The 18290-nt window shown below is 62.1% G+C and overlaps 1 protein-coding gene and 1 non-coding gene across 4 annotated transcripts in view; both read right to left on the bottom strand.

Annotated features, from left to right (window-relative positions):
• Positions 1-18290, bottom strand: part of ROBO4 (roundabout guidance receptor 4) — an 85953-nt gene that overhangs the window by 22805 nt on the left and 44858 nt on the right. For all 3 annotated transcript variants that reach the window (XM_048827427.2, XM_048827428.2, XM_048827430.2), the window contains exons 6-14: positions 17575-17702; positions 14501-14625; positions 10602-10821; positions 9727-9848; positions 8189-8360; positions 6988-7182; positions 6310-6352; positions 4916-5058; positions 3168-3506 (exon numbers count right to left, since the gene is read on the bottom strand). In XM_048827427.2, the coding sequence (XP_048683384.2) occupies positions 3168-3506; positions 4916-5058; positions 6310-6352; positions 6988-7182; positions 8189-8360; positions 9727-9848; positions 10602-10821; positions 14501-14625; positions 17575-17702 (1487 nt within the window). The remainder of the gene's footprint in view (positions 1-3167; positions 3507-4915; positions 5059-6309; positions 6353-6987; positions 7183-8188; positions 8361-9726; positions 9849-10601; positions 10822-14500; positions 14626-17574; positions 17703-18290) is intronic.
• Positions 14164-14236, bottom strand: TRNAK-UUU (transfer RNA lysine (anticodon UUU)). Its single transcript has one exon. It is a non-coding gene; the product is annotated as a tRNA-Lys (tRNA).

Below are 18290 nucleotides of genomic sequence, written 5' to 3'. Positions count from 1 at the left end.
AGTGCTGAAGCAATTTTTATAGTGGGGGTGCGGAAGGTGAAAACCATGTGTTTAGGTTGTTATTACTACTTCAAGCCAGGGGGTGCTGCAGCACCCCCAGCACGCTTAGTTCCAGCACCTAGGCCAGGTGTTCGTAGCAGCATGGGGCTGAAAGATCTAGGCTCAGCGCCCAGTCAAACACCAACTAGTGGGCTAGATGCCGTGGCACCTGGATGAGGGTCTCTGGGAAGTCAGAGCAGGTGATCCCGATGGACCTTAAATTCTCTGGATCTCTGTAGGGCTGGAGGGATGGGGTGTGACACTGCACCCCATATTCTTCATAGTGATATTATTATGACATGATTATGGCATAATTATGGTGCATTTTGTACCAGACGGGTCATGTGAGGTGCCATTGGAAAAGTTATGATTTGCTGAATATGATTATCCTATTTGTATACACATATCATTTTTGTATGTGAAGTTGTGAATATTGACTATGTATCTGTATTTCAATTGTGCTTACGCTGGGTGACACCCACAACTAGCCTTTCTGGTACAACAATGAAGAAGCCAGACAGTGCTGATGGCACATCAGCAAAGACAATGGACCCTGGAAGAACTTTAACTTTCCTTTGAACATTCCAGACAGCCTGTAAGTAATGGCTGCTATAACTCAGAAAGGTATGCAAGGGCATGTAACCAGGCCACATGACTTTGGACTCCATCTTGGGATGTCTGTGTTTTTCCACAAACTGAGTTTGGGACAAAGGGTTCCTGCCATATGCTAAAGCTCTATAAGGCAGGGAGTGACATAATCTGTTGTTCTTCACTCCTCACACAAGAGGACTCCTGAAAACACCTGCGGATAAAAGACTGAACTGGAGAAGTGCTGGACCCAGGCTAAAGGGATTTCTAACCTGTGTATGAAAACCCTGGAGATTCCAAGCTGCAAAGTAAATGTAGCTTGTGCCTTAAGAATCTGCCAACCTGCTTGTATCGTCAGCCAGGGTGAGAATTTGCTAATTCATATCCTATCTTTCTAGTGCTTAGTTTGCATTTTTGTTTATTTGCTAGGTGATCTGCTTTGATCTGTTTGCTATCACTTATAATCACTTAAAATCTATCTTTTTGTACTTAATACACTTGTTTTATGTTTTAATCTAAACCAGTAAGTTTGGAGTGAAGTGCTTGGGAATCTTAGCTCAAGGGGCGGGGGCTGTTGCATTTCCTCTCCACACTGAGGAAGGCGAACTCTATGAGCTTGCACTGTACAGTCCCCTGTGCAGCGCAGACAGTATAATTTTGAGTTTATATTCCGGGGAGTGGGAGGAGCTCCTAGGCTGGGAAGCTGGTGGTTATTTTGGCTCTATCCTCTCTATTGTTGGTTCCTGCAGTGGCTGGTCAGAGAGCCTGCATGTAACTGCAGCTGCCTGTGTCCCTACCTGTGTGAATGCTAGTGGAAGTGTAGGACCAGGAGTGGGTCTGCAGCTTGTCACAGCAGCACAGTGGGAGAGACATCCCAGGCTCGTGAGTCAGAGGGCTCAGGGTACCCAGCCCCAGGTGGCACCCTGGGGGGATCCCATCATACAGGGATCAGACTCCACTAACAATCCTGCACTAAGTGGCCAGGCCTGCTGTCCTGCGGTGAGGTGTTGGCTCCCCACAGCGTGTAGTGTCCCTGCTGCCCACTCAAGCGCAGGTGTCTGGGGCAGGGGCCAGAGTCACTCCCCAGTGCCGCCTCCCCCACCCCCACTGGGCTCGGCTACACTCGGCTTGGCTGGAATCCCCAGAGGCAGAGCAGCTGGGGCCCAAGCTGCAGACAGCGCCTGGGATGGAGGAGCGGCTACGCTGTCGCCCCATGCCCCGCGCTCCAGCACGGCACAGCTCCCTGGGGCAGCTCAGGGAGGGAGCACTCACCGCACAGCTCGTGGCAAGTAAACAGGGTCCATTGGCTTTCTCTGACCTCCATGGCGCCGGTTTGTCCTAAACTCTGGAGATAATGAAATCCCAGCCTCCCTCAGCACCCCTCCCACAGTAGCTTCCCTCCCCCACATTGGCAGCCCCTCTGTAGGCAGTGAAGCTGCTGGGATTAGCACGTGTTTCCCTTCCTGGGGTTTGCCAGGAGCTGGGGACTGGAGGCTGGATGCAAGGAGAGTGGTGGTGGTCGGCTCAGGCTGAGGGGGCTCAGGGCAGGGCTGTTGCTGAGGGCATGGGGGGTGTACGATGCCAGCAACCCTTTGCGCTGCCCAAGGGCTGTTCAGCCATTGGACTCAGAGCACAAAGGTGCAGGGGGGAAGGAGTGGGAGGGCTCCGGTCCCCACTGCTTAGCATGGGACAAGCCCAGACAGGGGCACACACAGAACCCAGTAGCCCTGGTTTTTGTGTCTGCCCCCTGCTGCTGGACTGGGCACCTCACCCCCTGCTGTCAGTGTGGTCCTGGCCCCCTCCTGTGCTCCCACAGCCAGTGCCGCAGGGAGCCAGACAGCACTTGCCAGGGCTCCCGCTGCTCCCCTCCTCCTGCACCCTCTCGTGCCGCTGGGCCAGTGCGCTGCCCCTCCCCTGACACCCTGCGGGGAGCCATGCTGGAGCTCACAGGGCTTGTCCCGGGTGCGGAACCCGACCCCGGCGTGAAGCCAGGACCAGGGCAAAGAATGAACATAGGCCATGGCCAGCCACCGGGGCAGGGGAGTGCCCAGGTGAAGGTCCCCTCTGTGGGCAGGCCCAGTCGGGCTGTGATGCCAGCAGAACAGCCACAGGGTTGCTCTGGGGAGAAGGCCCCTGCCCCGGCCCTGGGGGCAGGAGGGCGGGGCACTAGGGAACGCCAGGGGCACGGCACTGGGCTGTGGCCGGACTATTTGGTGGGGCTCATGCCCAGTGGGATGGCAGACACTGCAGCTGTTCCCTGTGCCCATTTTCTGGCCACGCTGAGGAAAGACTGAGCTGGCTGGGGCCTACGGCAAGCTAAGGTCGATGGCGGTCCTGCCATCGGGGCTGGTGTCAGCACGTGCAGGGCGCAGCGTAGCAGGGCAGCACGTTGCCACGGGCTCAGAGGATCAGGAGGGAAACGCCAACCCTTCCCGCGGGGCTTGTGTGCCCGCATGGCACCCTGCAGCCCCTGAATGCAGGCCCAGGCACCCTGAGGTCAGAGCCCCTAGCTCCCAGCTGGGACTTCCTGCGGCCCTTACCTCTTTTGCTGCTGCTCTCCCAGGGACCCTGCAAGGTGAGCCTGGGGGGTCCGGGGCCCGCTGGCTTCCACAGCCCTCTCTTTTCGGTTCCCCCCGCACAGCCACTCTCCATGCCAATGCTCTGCCTGTAACGGGGCCCAAGCCTGGGGTCGGTGGGTCGCCCGGGCTCCGCAGCTCTGCGGTGAGGGCCAGGGGTGCTGGGCACAGGGGGGCGGTGGAAGGTTTGCATGTCCTTGGCAGGAAGGTCAACATAGAGCATCCTGTATAGGCTGCTGCTGTCGGGCCCCCGGGGGACAGCCGGGATCTGGGAGCTCTGGCTCGGCCTGTCAAAGGACATGGCTGCAGAGGGAAAGGAGAGAGACACGGTGTATTAGTCTCCAGGCCCTCGAGGCTCCATGAGTCCCACCCAGCCCGCAGCACTCCCCCCGCCCCACGCACCCGCAGACACACCCAGCCCGCAGCGCTCCCCCCGCCCCACGCACCCGCAGACACACCCAGCCCGCAGCGCTCCCCCCGCCCCACGCACCCGCAGAGACACCCAGCCCGCAGCGCTCCTCCCGCCCCACGCACCCGCAGACACAGCCAGCCCGCAGCGCTCCCCCCGCCCCACGCACCCGCAGACACACCCAGCCCGCAGCGCTCCCCCCGCCCCACGCACCCGCAGACACAGCCAGCCCGCAGCGCTCCCCCCGCCCCACGCACCCGCAGACACAGCCAGCCCGCAGCGCTCCCCCCGCCCCACGCACCCGCAGACACAGCCAGCCCGCAGCGCTCCCCCCACCCCACGCACCCGCAGACACACCCAGCCCGCAGCGCTCCCCCCGCCCCACGCACCCGCAGACACACCCAGCCCGCAGCGCTCCCCCCGCCCCACGCACCCGCAGACACAGCCAGCCCGCAGCGCTCCTCCCGCCCCACGCACCCGCAGACACACCCAGCCCGCAGCGCTCCCCCCGCCCCACGCGCCCGCAGACACACCCAGCCTGCAGCGCTCCCCCTGCCTCAGCTGGCCCGCGGCTCCCGGGATCCCACACAGGGAGCTCAGCCGGCCCCTGGCTCGGGTGTGAGGATGTGACGCAGCAGGGAGGGGGGAGTGTTGACCTGGGAATGTGCCCTGGGGATGGGAGACCTGAGAGCCTGTCACCTGAGCCAGGAGGGGGAGGTAACACCTCTGCCAGGAATGTGAAGACAGGCTGCAGAAGGGAACCTGCTGGGGGCGGCGGGGGGGTTAGTTTCAGTTTGGTGCTGGGTGGAGGAATGCAGGGAACCCCAGGGCTGGGGTCTAAGCTCCCTGCTCCCCCAGAAGGACTTGACTGAGGGGTCCTGGTTGTACCCACAACCTCTGTTTTGGACTGTGTTCCTGTTGTCCAATAAACCTTCTGTTTTACTGGCTGGCTGAGAGTCTCAGTGAATCCCAGGAAGAGGGGTGCAGGGCCCGGACTCCCCCACACTCCGTGACACCCGGCTCCCGGGATCCCGCACAGGGAGCTCAGCTGGCCCGCGGCTGGGTTTCCGGGATCCCGCACAGGGAGCTCAGCCGGCCCGCAGCCCAGCTCCCAGGATCCCGTGCAGGGAGCTCAGCTGGCCTGTGGCCGGGTTCCCAGGATCCCGCACAGGGAACGTCACCTTCCCTGCAGAACGTCCTGACTTTGCCCTGAAGGTGCAGCGAGAGGTGTGGGCTGGTCAGCGCGGGAGCCTCTGTCCGGGCAGGGGATGGCCAGGAGCAGAGCGGCGCGGCAGGGACTCACTGGAGCAGTGGAAATCCAGGCTGTCTTTGGTCTCGGCCCACAGGAGCTGGCTGCTCGACCTGCTGCTGCTGCTGCTGAAGGTCTTGGAGCAGGAGGTGGCTTTCCAGCTGTCAGCCAGCCACGGGGAGTCACTCACGTCCATCCTGGGGTTGGGGAGGGGAGGAGATGTACAGGTGAAGGCACCGGGAGGGGGCTTTGCTGTCACCGGCAGCAGCTCTGGAGAGCCCCGGCACTGCCGGCCGGTGAGTCTGTGGCACCTTCCTCCTGTGTCTGCGTGGAGGGGGCTAGGGCAGGGCTAGTGCCCCGCTCCAGCCCTGGCCATGGGAAGGGAGCACTGTGACTGGGCCAGGCTCGTGGGCCAGCACCATTCCCTTTGTGCTCTCAGGTAGTGCAGAGGGAGTGGAAAAGGTTGGGAGTTCAATCCTTGAGGGGGCCATTTAGGGATCTGGGGCAAAAATTGGGGATTGGTCCTGCTTTGAGCAGGGGGTTGGACTAGATGACCTCCTGAGGTCCCTTCCAACCTTGATATTCTATGACATTTCTATGAAAGATCCTCTGCATTCCCAGCATGGGGAGCCCTAGCAGGTCCAGCCTGCCTCCCCCGGCAGGGGTGTGTCAGGGCGGGCAGGGGGCAGGTTCTGGCTCCCTCCTGCTGGCAGGTGCTGCGCAGCACCCACACGAGCGGGGGATCTGTTGTAGGGGAAGGCCCCAGAGCACTGTGTAACTCACAGCACCCTGGGCACCTGCCTCTCTCCAGGACCAGGAAGCACCAGGGGTGTTAGCTTGGCAGCCTCTCATCACAGAGCCATCACATGCCCCAGCAGAGACCAGCCGGCTCAGCTCCCCCTCCAGCCTTCCCTCATCCCCTTTGCCCACAGGACCATCACAGGGCACAGGTGGGGCTGGTAGGGGCTGCTGCAGACTGTAAGCTGTTTGGTGTCTTACAGAGGGCCATGTGTGGGGCCCAGGGCTGGGATAGCAGGGGGCTGGGGGTCAGGATTGAGGGGCTCTGGCAGAGCTGAGTGTGAGGAGGAGCCCAGGGCTGGGGTACCAGGGGCTGCGGTTTGTGATTGAGGGGCATTGGCAGAGCTGTGTGTGGGGAGCCCAGGGCTGGGATAGCAGGCACTGTGGGTCGGGATTGAGGGGCTCTGGCAGAGCTGAGTGTGAGAAGAAGCCCAGGGCTGGGATAGCAGGGGGCTGTGGGTCAGGATTGAGGGGCTCTGGCAGAGCTGAGTGTGAGGGGGGGCCCAGGGCTGGGATAGCAGGGGGCTGCAGGTCAGGAATAAAGCAGGCATCTTCCCTGTCAGTGGGCCACCCTGGGGCTTGCTGAGCGGGGATACAGGCCAGCCCATGCCATAGGAGTTCACAACCGTTTTCTCCAGGCCGTCACTCACCTGTGCTTGACAATGGTGTCTTCACTGGCATATCGGCACAGACCTGGGAGCAAGGCAGGGAGGTTGTTAGTTGCACAGCAATGGCTCCTTGCAATGACCAGGGTGCAGACCGTCCTGAGCTGCATGCCACCCGTTTGCTGCCCCTCTTGGCCACCTTTCTTATCAGGCCCCCATCTTCCCCTGCCTGAGTTTCATCTCATCCCCGCTGCTGATTGCAACCTGGTCTTGCCATCCTGGGGGCTCTGCCAGCTCCTCACCGGTCCCAGCACCAGTCTCTGCATAACCCCTGGGCATGCTCCCACAGCACTGAGATAGGGAACCCCTGGGGTTCACCCCAGACCACCCGGCATGGACCCTACTGATCTCCTGCACTGACAGGCCCCTTTCTGGGGCCATCCCCCAGGGTAGCGCTTGGACAGAAATCAGAGCCGTCTAAGACCAATCCCCAGTGTAATGTCCAGGCTGTGGGGGGGCTGCAGGGCCCAGTGAGCGGGGGTGAGGTTGGGGAGCCCTGCTTTAGCTGGACTGGCCCAGGACCCTAAGGGCTGGGGTGTCTCAAACTCACCGAGCCCAGGCATACCGTGTCGTTCCAGGGCCCCTGCTGCCCCCCACCTCCATGCTAGAGACTGCTGGTAGACAGCTGGGCTCGCAGTTCCATAGCCCCAGATTCACGCTCACCTTTGCCTGTGGCACGCTGCTGTTCTTGGCTGTAATGCTTGGCATGGTGCTGGCACAGGTAGAGAGCCAGCACCATCAGCACGAGCCAGAGCAGCGAGCCCACACTAGCGATGAAGACAGGCTGGCGGATCACTGCCAGGATGTGGCTGACGGAGCGCACAGCCGGGGTCCTGGCCATCTTTCCCACCAGGGGCTCTGGGAAGGAAGGGGTGGATCAGAGGTGGAGGTGACAGGCGGAGCTCGTTCAACGCAGAGCGACGCCCCCGGGAGAGCTGACCTGCTCATCCGCCTGCCCACAGGACACCGAAAAGTTAATAGCAAAGGCCCAGCTGCAGCAGGAGATTGGGCCAGGCTCCAGTCCCTTTGCTACCATGGAGTCTGCTCCCCCCAGAAACACCTGGGCTGCCGCTCGGAGGGGCACCAGAGCCTCCTGCCTGCACAGTGCCAGGGCTGGAGTCCACCCTCGGCGCGGGCGTCGCTGCGGAGCCTGGCTGAGAGCTGGGATAATGCTGAGGGCAGGCGTCAGCTGGGAGGAGGAGAGACTGGCCCAGCTGGCAGAGGGAGCCAGCCTGAGGGGCTGGGAGGGTCCCACCACACCCCCAGGGCCTGTGGGCTGGAGCCCTGCGAGCGGCACACCTGGCAGAAAGGGAGAAGGATGGGCCATGGCCAAGGTGACCCAGTGAAAGTCAGGCAGAGCCGGGAACAGAACCAGATTCCAGATGGCCAGCTCTCAGCTCGAACCATCAGCCAACTTTCCCTCGTCCCAGCGGAAAGCCAGCACTGTGCTCACGTGAAATGAGTCAAATGCAGAGAAGAAAAATGTCCACTGGGCAGGCGTCAGAGAAGGGAAACAGGCCAAGGAGCGTGATCTCCGTGCTGCTCCCCAGAGGGTCCCTGCAGTCCAAGGGGTCACACACTTCCCTAAGCCTCCAGTCTGGCCAGCTGGCAACGGTGCCAAGGGTCCAGGTGACTGAACCCGGGTTTCTAAGGGAAGCAAGTGAGCGCAGCCAGCAGGCCAGTGTGCCAGCTTGGGGAGCCAGAACGTCAAAGGGAGGGCAAGCGAGCAAGCAATCTGTCTGTCCCAGCATCCTCAACTGGCTCTCTGATCACAGGGCTCCCCCGCTCCCCCTGGGCCCATCACGGGGCGCCTGAGGGTTTCCGGCTGGACAAAGAGCTCTACGAACAAAACATCATTTCTGACCTACGCTGCTGCATGTGGCATTGCTGGGCACCCCGAGCCCAGCTCCATTGAAGGCTGCCACCTGGATACAGTATTTAACCCCAGCCGGCAGCATGACCGTTTCCAGACTGTGCGTCCCTCCATCCACGGTCCTGTTGGAGCGATGGTGAGTTTCATTGCCCAGGTACCAGACCTGTAACACACCCAGACAGAGCTAACACGGCTGTGATAAACCCAGACCAAGAGACAGGACGCCTGTCATACACCCAGACACAGATACAACCAGATACACCCCCACTGCCCCAGGCCCCATGGACAGCTGTGACCCCCTAGATGACTAGATGACCTCCTGAGGTCCCTTCCAACCCTGATATTCTATGATTCTATGACCCCCACTTCCCTGGGCCCACACACAGCTATGACCTCCACTGCCTCAGGCCCCATGGACAGATGTGACCCCCACCGCCCCAGGCCCCACAGACAGCTGTGATCTGCTCTGCCCTGGGCCCCCTGAATAGCTGTGATTCCCACTGCCCCAGGCCCCATGGATAGCTGTGACCCCCACTGCCCCGGGCCCCATGGATAGCTGTGACCTGCTCCACCCCAAGCCCCACAGATAACTGTGACTCCCACTGACCCAAGTCCCACAGACAGCTGTGACCCTCACTGCCCTGAGCCCCGTGGACAGCTGTGACCCGCACCCCCCTTGGCCCCATGGACAGCTCTGACCCCCTCTGCCCCAGGCCCCATGGATAGCTGTGACCCCCACTGCCCCTGGCCCCACGGATAACTGTGACCTGCTCCACCCCGAGCCTCACAGATAACTGTGACTCCCACTGCCCCAAGCCCCATGGACAGCTCTGACCCCCACCACCCTGGCCCCATGGACGGCTGTGACCTGCACTGCCCCAGGCCCCATGGACAGCTCTGACCCCCACCTCCGTGGCCCCATGGACAGCTGTGACCCGCACTGCCCCAGGCCCCATGGACAGCTCTGACCCCCACCTCCGTGGCCCCATGGACAGCTGTGACCCGTACTGCCCCAGGCCCCACAAGAAGCCCCAGGAACTCCAAGCAAAAGCTGCTCCAAAGACACGACCGCACAGGCATGGAGGGGGCCTCAGCTGGTGCGGCTCCTCTGCCAGGCCCCCCAGGTCCTGTGTAAGGGGCATCGCTCACTGCAGCTCTGTCCAGCTGGCACACGGCCCCTAGGGGCTGCTCCCAGAGCAGAGCAGAGCAGCCCCCGAGATCCCTGCACAAACCAACACTGACTCCTGTGAATGCTCCTGAGAGTGACCGAGAACCCGTGTCACTCTGGCAGAGTGCAGCCCAGCCCGGCAGCGCTCCCAGGGCACACGGCCCTGCCCCCCGGCACCCTTCTGGTTACCTCCCCACCTTCGGGCGAGATCCCTCCGCGAGCCAGAGCTCCCGCCAGGTTCCTACGAGCTGCAGCCTGGCCAAGCCAGGCCGATTTAGCTCTTTACCCTCCGTCCCCACTGTGAGTGCCGAGCACGTCAGTGTCGTGCGGGGCCTGAGCCGTCGCCCTGGCACATCCTCACCTTGTAGCCCCGGATGATGCCATTATGTGCAGGGTGGGGAGGGGGGTCCCAGCTGATGAGCGCTGTGCCATTCCCATCCTCCACTGCCGTGATGGTGACACGCTGAGGAGCTGCACTAGGCGCTGAGGACAAGAGAGAACCACTGAAAACCGCCTTGGGCAGCCCGGGGCTGGGCTGCTCTCCAGACACGGAGCCTGGGGTCCCTAGAGCCAGGCCCCGCACTCCGAGCACTGAAGTGTGAGGGGGAGGGCAGCGGAGCTGTGGTCCCTGAGGTCTCCCACCAGCACCAAGGTGCCCATCGGGGCTTCAGGCAGGTATCGCTAGAGAGGCAGGGCAGGTCATGGGGCCATGCACAGTGGGGGTGACTGCAGATGAAGGTACCGAGCTGGGCTCCTGGGGAGGGAACCTGGTGCCCAGGGGTCCTGTGAGATTGTGCATGGTGCTGCTCCTCCTCCCCCTCTGCCCTCCCTGTCCCCTCTAGCAGGACGGTGACAGACCCCAGCCTTGGCACTTCCCCACATGGCCCCACACATGGGCCCTGGACGGTGCAGCCTTGGGATGCCAGGGCACACTGGGCACCTGCCGTGCCGTTCACCCAGGGGGTGCACAGCAGCTGACTGGGCAGGTTTCCGTCCGCTGCAGCGGGACCCCCTGCCCATGCTCCCCCTGGCAAGGCATGGGCCTTGTAAGGAGCAGCACCATGTAGAAGGGCCTGCAGGCAGCCACGCGCCAAGCCCTCAAACCCACCCAGCACGTCACTCACGGACTCCCTGCCAGGCCTGCAGCCTCTCTAGGTCCCCCATGAGACCTTGCTCTGCAGAGCAAGCTGAGTCAGGCCCTGGAGCTGGAGGGACTGGGGGTGCCTCGGGCTGTACCTTCCTCCGGGATCCAGAGATGCCTGATGTTGCTGTCCATGCCATGGACCTTCCCGGCATAGGGCCGAACCTTGAACTCATACTTGTAGCCTCTCTTGAGGGCTGGGATGATGATGCTGTGCTCCCTGGGCACCTTCCGTTCAACCCAGTCCACGCTGACCGGCAGCAGGGAGCGGTACAGCACAGCATGTCCCTCAGTGTGCTGGGATGGGCGGATCACCTGAAAGGCAACCGTGGTCAGTGAGGGCACAGGACAGGCCAGCCGAGATCTGCCCAACCCCCCAGCCTGCCTGTGTCCAAGTCTCCTATTGTCCTTCTGCCCAGGATGGTGCTTGCCTTGGGCAAGAGGCTTGAGGACAGGCTGCCAGAGCTGCATCAGCAGGACTATGCGCTGGGAGAAGCCAGCTGAGAGAGCGGTTGCTATGGCAGAAAGCGCTGTATAAATGTTGATAGATGGGAGGGCGGGAGGACAGGCCAGTGGATGGATGAGTTGGTAGATGGGTGGCTGGGGGGATGGGAGGGTCAGAGGGTGGATGACTGGTTGGATTCAGTGGATGAGATGAACAGATGGGTGGGAGAGTCAGTGGGTGGGTAAGTAGCTGTGGGTGGGATGGGTGGGTGGTTAGATGGATAGGTGGGAGAGTCGGTGGGTGGGTAAGTAGCTGGGGGTTGGATGGATGGGTGGTTAGATGGATGGGTGGGAGGGAGAGTCGGTGGGTGGGTAAGTAGCTGGGGATGGGATGGATGGGTGGTTAGATGGATGGGTGGGAGGGAGAGTCGGTGGGTGGGTAAGTAGCTGGGGGTTGGATGGATGGGTAGTTAGATGGATGGGTGGGAGGGAGAGTCGGTGGGTGGGTAAGTAGCTGGGGATGGGATGGGTGGGTGGTTAGGTGGATGGGTGGGAGGGAGAGTCGGTGGGTGGGTAAGTAGCTGTGGGTGGGATGGATGGGTAGTTAGATGGATGGGTTGTAGAGTCGGTGGGTGGGTAAGTAGCTGTGGGTGGGAGGGGTGGGTGGTTAGATGGATAGGTGGGAGAGTCGGTGGGTGGGTAAGTAGTTGGGGGTGGGATGGGTGGTTAGATAGATGGGTGGGAGAGTCGGTGGGTGGGTAAGTAGCTGGGGATGGGATGGGTGGGTGGTTAGATGGATGGGTGGGAAGGAAAGTTGGTGGGTGGGTAAGTAGCTGGGGGTGGGATGGATTTGCAATGGTGTCTCACTCAGTTTCCAGGTGCCTGCCACCCCTGGGTAGCGCTGCTGCCAGACGCTGCCGAGCACAGGCCCAACTGTGTGGGGGAACATGCCAGTGGTGAGCCCGGGGGTCTGCCTGGCCCTGCTGGAGAGGCCTTGCAGCACTTGGCTACCACCCTTCGGGCCTCGCAGCCTCTCGCTGGGGGGTCCTGTCCTTGTGTCCCTTTCACAGGCAGATATCACAGCAGAGCCAAAGCCCCTCAGTCCTGCCTGCAACCTGCCCAATGGCCTGGACGGCATTCGTGCGTTACCCACGATCCCCTCCACGAGGGACGATGATTTCAAGGCTGCTGTCCCCAGGCCGCTCTGCCGGTGGAGCTGGGGGATCCTGCCACTGCTCTCCTGCCAGCACTCCGCTCTCCTCGCTGAGCACACTGGGAATGGTGGGGGATCTGAGCAGCACTGGGGCAGGGCAAGGTCTAGCCCGGCCAGGCTGTCCAGGGGGACAGAGCTCAGTGGGGCCCTGCTGGAAGGGGCTGGGTGTGGGCAGCGCTTTCCCATTCACAGTCTGGGAGTGCAGGGGCAGCTCTCCATTCCCTCCTGCTCCTTCGGCACACGGTGTAATTCCTGGTGCCCTGGTGGGGTGCTGGGCTTGTCCTGGGTGACACATTCCCTGGACTTCTCCTCTGCTTTTGAACTCTGGGGCCGTTTGCAGGCCAGGGATCACCGTGCTGCACCCATCCCTGCGAGGGGGGCTGCCAGATGGGAAGAAGCAGACCATGTTGCCTGCGACTGTCTCGGCTCCCTGCCCTGTGCAAATGCACTGCAGCATGGCGAGGTGCTCGCCCTTCCAGCACGGGGTTGGCTCGGACAGGCCCTGAGCTGCTTCGGGACCAGCACAAGCCCAGGCAGGGCCTGGGGTGAGAACAGGCAATGGGAACACAAAGGCTGTATGTTCCCCTGGCTGCCTCAGTTCCCACATACATTAAGCATTGGGAGCTGACACAAGGAAGCCCCGTTTCCATACGAAGGCAACATGAGGATGTGAAAACATGAAGTCAGCACACCAGGGACAGATCCTGGGGGCCATCCAGACTCTGGAGATCAGCAGTGGATTTGGGGGGATATAAGGAGAAGGCAGAAGACCCCTTGTTATCCTGCACTGGGGAAGGAAAAAGGACAGAGCTCTTTACATTCACGAAGGCGGGATCCTGGCCAGGTTGGCTGGAGACACTGGGAGATTGCCTTGGAGAGAAAAACTACTTCAGACAAGGGTTTGGCCAGGTACAGTTCAGCGGAGACTCTAGGAAGCGGGTTATACCTTTTGGTTTCTATGGAACCATTTCTGACTCTATGATCATTACTTATGAGTAAGGCTAAGTCTTTGTCACGGCTATTTTTAGTAAAAGTCACGGACAGGTCACGGGCAATAAACAAAAATTCATGGAGCCAGTGACCTGTTCATGACTTTACTAAAAATAACCAGGGGGCAGGGCTAGATGGGGGGAGGAATGGAGTCCCGTGGGGGAGGGGACTGACAGGCTGAGCTCGGCTCTAGCAGCCACAGCAGGCGGGGGGGCGGGGGGGTGCAGCCACGGCAGCCCAATAGCCCATGCTCCAGAGCTGGCTGCAGCTGCGGGACAGGGGCATGTGGCCCCAACTACAGCCCCCGCCAAGCCCTGGCCACAGCCGGATGGGCGTGCACAGCCCTGGAAAGGCACAAGGGGGGTGCGTGGCCCCGGCTGCAGCCCCTGTTGGAAGTCACAGGGCTGAGGCACACGGCCCAGCCTCCACCAAGCCCAGGATGCCACAGGGCTAGGGCTCACAGCCCCAGCGGAAGCTGCAGGGCAGGGGCGCGTGACCCTGGCTGCAGCCCCCGGTGGACAGGGCAGGGGCACAGTCCTGCCTCCTCCTCCTGAAGCGTGGACGTCACTGAGGTCCAGTAAAGTCACAGAATCCGCCTCACTTATTAGCTCTTGAATCTGGGGTTTTGATGCTAAACTCATGACTGGGTCGCTATCAATTGGCTGTGATGTTCCCTGGCCCTGAGCTATAACACTCCACCTGTGTGTACACCGCGCCCTGGAGACAGCCGGCCAGGAACGTCTGTGCGTGTCCAGTGGACACGGGCTGGGCACCACAGGGAGCACTCTGAGGACTCGCGGGTTTATAGAATCTCAGGGTTGGAAGGGACCTCAGGAGGTCATCTAGTCTGACCCCCTGCTCAAAGCAGGACCAATCCCCCAATTTTTGCCCCAGACCCCTAAGTGGCCCCCTCAAGGATTGAGCTCACAACCCTGGGTTTCAGGCCAATGCTCAAACCACTGAGCTATCCCGCCCCCCCAATTTTGGGGGGGGGAAAAGGATCCCTTCTTTACCTGACCAGGGACATGAACTCTGGACCCTCAGATTAAAAGTCTGACACTCTTCCAACTGAGCTAGCCAGGCAGGGTTGGTGCCTACCGCTAGCCCACACCAAGAGGCTGAGGTCGGGGAAGGCCTGTCAGCTAGGGCCTGTGGGGCCAGAGGCTGCTGCTTTCAGGGAGCCGAGCTAGAGCAGGCACAGACAAGCCCACTTCACACCCCCTGGGGAGTGCCACCCCCACCCCGCCCTCCCCTTCACCCCACCCGTCCCGGAGCCAGGCAGCGGGGCCGCCCAGGGCTCGCTGGCAGGCACTCCAGGCCGGGTCCCAGTGGAGACTGCTCACTGACCTTCCAGTGCAGGTAGACGGCGGACGAGGAGGGGAGCACGGTGCTGTTGTCCAGGTACAGCTGGACGTCCATCATCTCCCGTGGGACGTCCTTCGGCCACTCCCTCTGCCCGGTGTCCAGGGGGTCTACGGGCAAGAAAGGGGCAAGCGTGGGGTTGGGGACATGGGCAACAGGAGCTCCCCAGAGCAATACCACTCACAGTGAGCACCTTTAGACGTTGCTCCCTCTCCGCTCTGACAACCCCGCCTGCGGGCTGTTACCATGTGCTGGCAGCCCAGACACCCAGCTAATGGACACTGCAGGGCCCCCAGCCCGGACATCTCTAACGCACAGTCCCCCCTACACCGCGGGAGGGTCTCTCTCTTGTTCAGGGCGATGTCCAGCCCGTGGGGAAGGGGGTCTGTGACTCAGGGCCCCTCCCGGTCGGAGCTGTCCCATAGAGGTCAGGGCAGAGCGCCCACCAGAGGCGGAGCCGTCCCTGGCCTGGGGATCCGGGCAGTTACACAGATCAGAGGAGCTGGCTCTTTCGTCTCCCGAGCCAGCGGTGTACCATGGGCTGAGGCATGCTGGGCCCTTGGGCACCCGGCTGCCAGGGGGGCCATCTGGAGGGCTCGGGGCTTTCCCCCATGCGGGGCTGGTCTGGTCACTGCCACAGGCCTATCGGGTTACATGGTTTCAATGCCTGCTCACTGCTAGATTGTACCTCAGCCCTGTGGCCATCCGGGAGACTGGGGGGGGCAGGCCCTCTCCCTGCATCCCTGAGCTGCCTGCTGGCTCTGGGAGAGGGCAGGTGCTGCTGGCCCATGACCCCCAGCAGGTGCGGGGAGTGGGGCTCACTGTACCCCTCCCCCTAGGCCAGCCAGCCCGCTGCGGAAAGGAGCACTGTGTTACGGGCATACGCCAGAAGCATGGGGCTGCCCACTGAAGCGGGGTTGCCGGCCTGACCCGCCTGCGCTGGGCAGGCTGGAGGCAGAGCCACCAGGGGAAGGCACGGTACAAACTCAGCGCGCTGAGAGTCCTGCTCTGCCCTGTGGCTGGGCACAACTCCAGCCCAGGCGAGGGCTCCCTGGCAGGGTGCGCAGGCCTGCAGGGATGGGGGGCAGGGCTGGAGGCCGGATGCCAGAGGGAACATCAGGGGAGCGCTATTTCGCTCCCTTCCCCTCACCAGCACTCGCTGGGATGGGCGGCAGTCCAGGATCCCGCAGCTGGGAGAGGCACTACCCAGGAGGGCCTAAGCAATGGGATTTCTGGGGCCAAGCCCCCTCCTGTAGCCCAGGGTGAACGTGGCCCATCAGTGAGAAGGGCTCATCTGCTATTGTCTGTGCCCCAGGCCCTTGGCAGGTCTGGGAAGCCAGGCTAATGCTCGTCCAGCTCTTGGGGGCCTCCCTGCCTTCAGAGCCCCATGCCTGCCGGAGACGCAGGGAACAGCCCTCAGGAAAGGCCAGTGGCAGGGTGACCAGGTGTCTGGTTATCGACCGGAACACCCGGTCGAAAGGGGATACTGGCGGCTCCGGTCAGCACCGCTGACTGGGCCATTGACTGTCCGGTTGGCAGTGCCGCGCAGCAGGGTTAAGGCAGGCTCCCTGCTAGCCTCTGTGCTGCGTGGATCCCGGGAAGCAGCTGGTATGTTTGTCTCCCCTCTGACTCCTATGCGTAGGGGCAGCCAGGGGGCTCTGCACAGTGCCCCCACCACAAGCGCTGCCTCCGCAGCTCCCAATGGCTGGGAACCGTGGCCAATGGGAGCTGCGGGGGTGGCACCTGTGGATGGGGCAGTGCGCAGAGCCGCCTGGCTGTGCCTCCATGTAGGAGCCGCAGGGGGCATGCTGCTGCTACTGGGAGCTGCTTGCGGTAAGCGTCACCCGGAGCCTTCACCCCTGCCCCCCTCCCAGGCCCCAACCCCCTGCCCCAGCCCTGATCCTCCTCCCGCCCTCCAAACCCCTCGATCCCAGCCTAGAGCACCCTCCTGCACCCCAAACCCCTCATCCCCAGCCCTACCTCAGAGTCTGCACCCCCAGCCAGAGCCCTCACCCACCTTGCACCCCAACTCCCTGCCCCAGCCCAGAGCCCCCTCCCACACTCCGAACCCCTCAGTCCCAGCCTGAAGCCCCCTCCTGCACCCCAAACCCCTCATTCCTGGCCCCACCCCAGAGCCCACATCCCCAGCTGGAGCCTTCACCCCCCACACCCCAACCCCCTGAGCCAGCCTGAGGGTGGGGAGAGTGAGCGACAGAGGGAGGGGGGATGGAGTGAGTGGGGGCAGGGCCTTGGAGAAGGGGCAGGGTATGGGCGGGCTTTGGAGGAGGGGTGCGGCAGGGGCGAGGCAAGGGTGCTCGGTTTTGTGTGAGTAGAAAGTTGACAACCCTAGTCAGAGGGGAGACCACAGGTCCCAGGAATCGAACAGGAAGCCGGGAATTGTGAACGGAGCCAAGCCGGGGGAGACTCTGCTGTAGCTTCAACCCCCTCCATGAAGCAAACCCCCAGAGAGGCAGAGCTGGAGGGGGCAGGGGCTGGTCCAGCCAAGAAGTGATGGGCCCAATCCTGCACACACTCAAGCAGCTGAGTCACTTGAGCCAGGTGAGGCACGCTTCCCAGGTGTGTCTGCAGGATCGGGCCCTGCCAAGGAAGAGGCAGGAGTTCCTAGCAGCCAAGGGCATTGTCTCCTGATGGAGCATCCGAGTGCTACTGTGCCCCGATCCCTGGGCCTGTGGTACCGCAAGGGTAAGTAGCACAGAAAGGGGTTTTCTTGGCGCTCATGTGGGGTGGTTTCAGGCAATTCAGGGCACTGGCCTGCCCCTCTCCAGATGCAGGGACCCCAGCCTGTCAAGTCTTGGGGAGAAGAGGAGAGAATCGTTCCAGGGCTGCTCGGAGAGGGCCAGAGCCGATGGGGCTGGTGGGTGGGTAGGGCAGGGATGTTAGGTGTGCCCAGTTGCAGGTGACAGCTTTCTGCCTCCCCCGGTTCCCGGGGCACGCAGGAAGCAGGGTGTGCAGGGCACTACGGTCTCGCTGCTGCCCGTGGGCACGGACCAGTCCTGGCGTGCTGTGAAGGCTGCTTCATGGAGCATGGAGCTGCTTACCCTGCACAGTGAGCGAGGCCTGGGCCGAGATGGCGCCCACCTGGTTCTGGGCCATGCAGATGTACCTGCCGGAGTCAAGCGTCGTCACATAATGAATCCGCAAGGTGTTCTCCTCGTCCACCTCGTACCTGGGCGTGTAAGACAGAACAGCTGCTGTGAGCAGGGGTAGGGACTGGCGGCCACTCAGTGTTTGTGCCAAGCCCTGTCCTGGCTGGCCCTTAGGCCCCATCATAATGCACATGACTCATAATAACAACAATAAACCATGGGTGAGCAGGACATGGGCAGCAGGGCTCTGGGCCCCGGGCCCCAAACACAGGGGGCTCCCAGCTGCCTGGGCCCCTGGGCCGGAGCCTGGGATCTTGCATTTGCAGCGACCACTGAAATGTGGTTCCCTCTGCCTCCTCAGAGTCAGTGGAACTGCTATTCCAAGGGGTGGGAATTGCTCGTACTCATGACCAGCGGCCCCGGTAACAATACCAGGGTGTACCCCACTCTGTCCACCTCCAGGAGAACGGGAACAGGTGACAGGCTGGGTTTGCCTCCATTGATCCTGCTGGGTGCAGTATCAAACAGGCACACAGTTCCCCCTCTCCCCCGTGGCCTGTGCAGTGTTGTTAAGTGAGCCTGGCATCCTCTACCTACCTTGCAACAATGAGCTATGGGAATGAGTCGGTGCTTGGAGTGCCTCAGTTCCATGTATTCGGATACCAGGG

This window comes from Caretta caretta, chromosome 22 (assembly GCF_965140235.1).
Source record: "Caretta caretta isolate rCarCar2 chromosome 22, rCarCar1.hap1, whole genome shotgun sequence".
Lineage (NCBI taxonomy): Eukaryota > Metazoa > Chordata > Testudines > Cheloniidae > Caretta > Caretta caretta.
The sequence above is the reverse complement of the archived record's forward strand: the minus strand, read 5'-3'. Positions and strand labels throughout refer to the sequence as shown.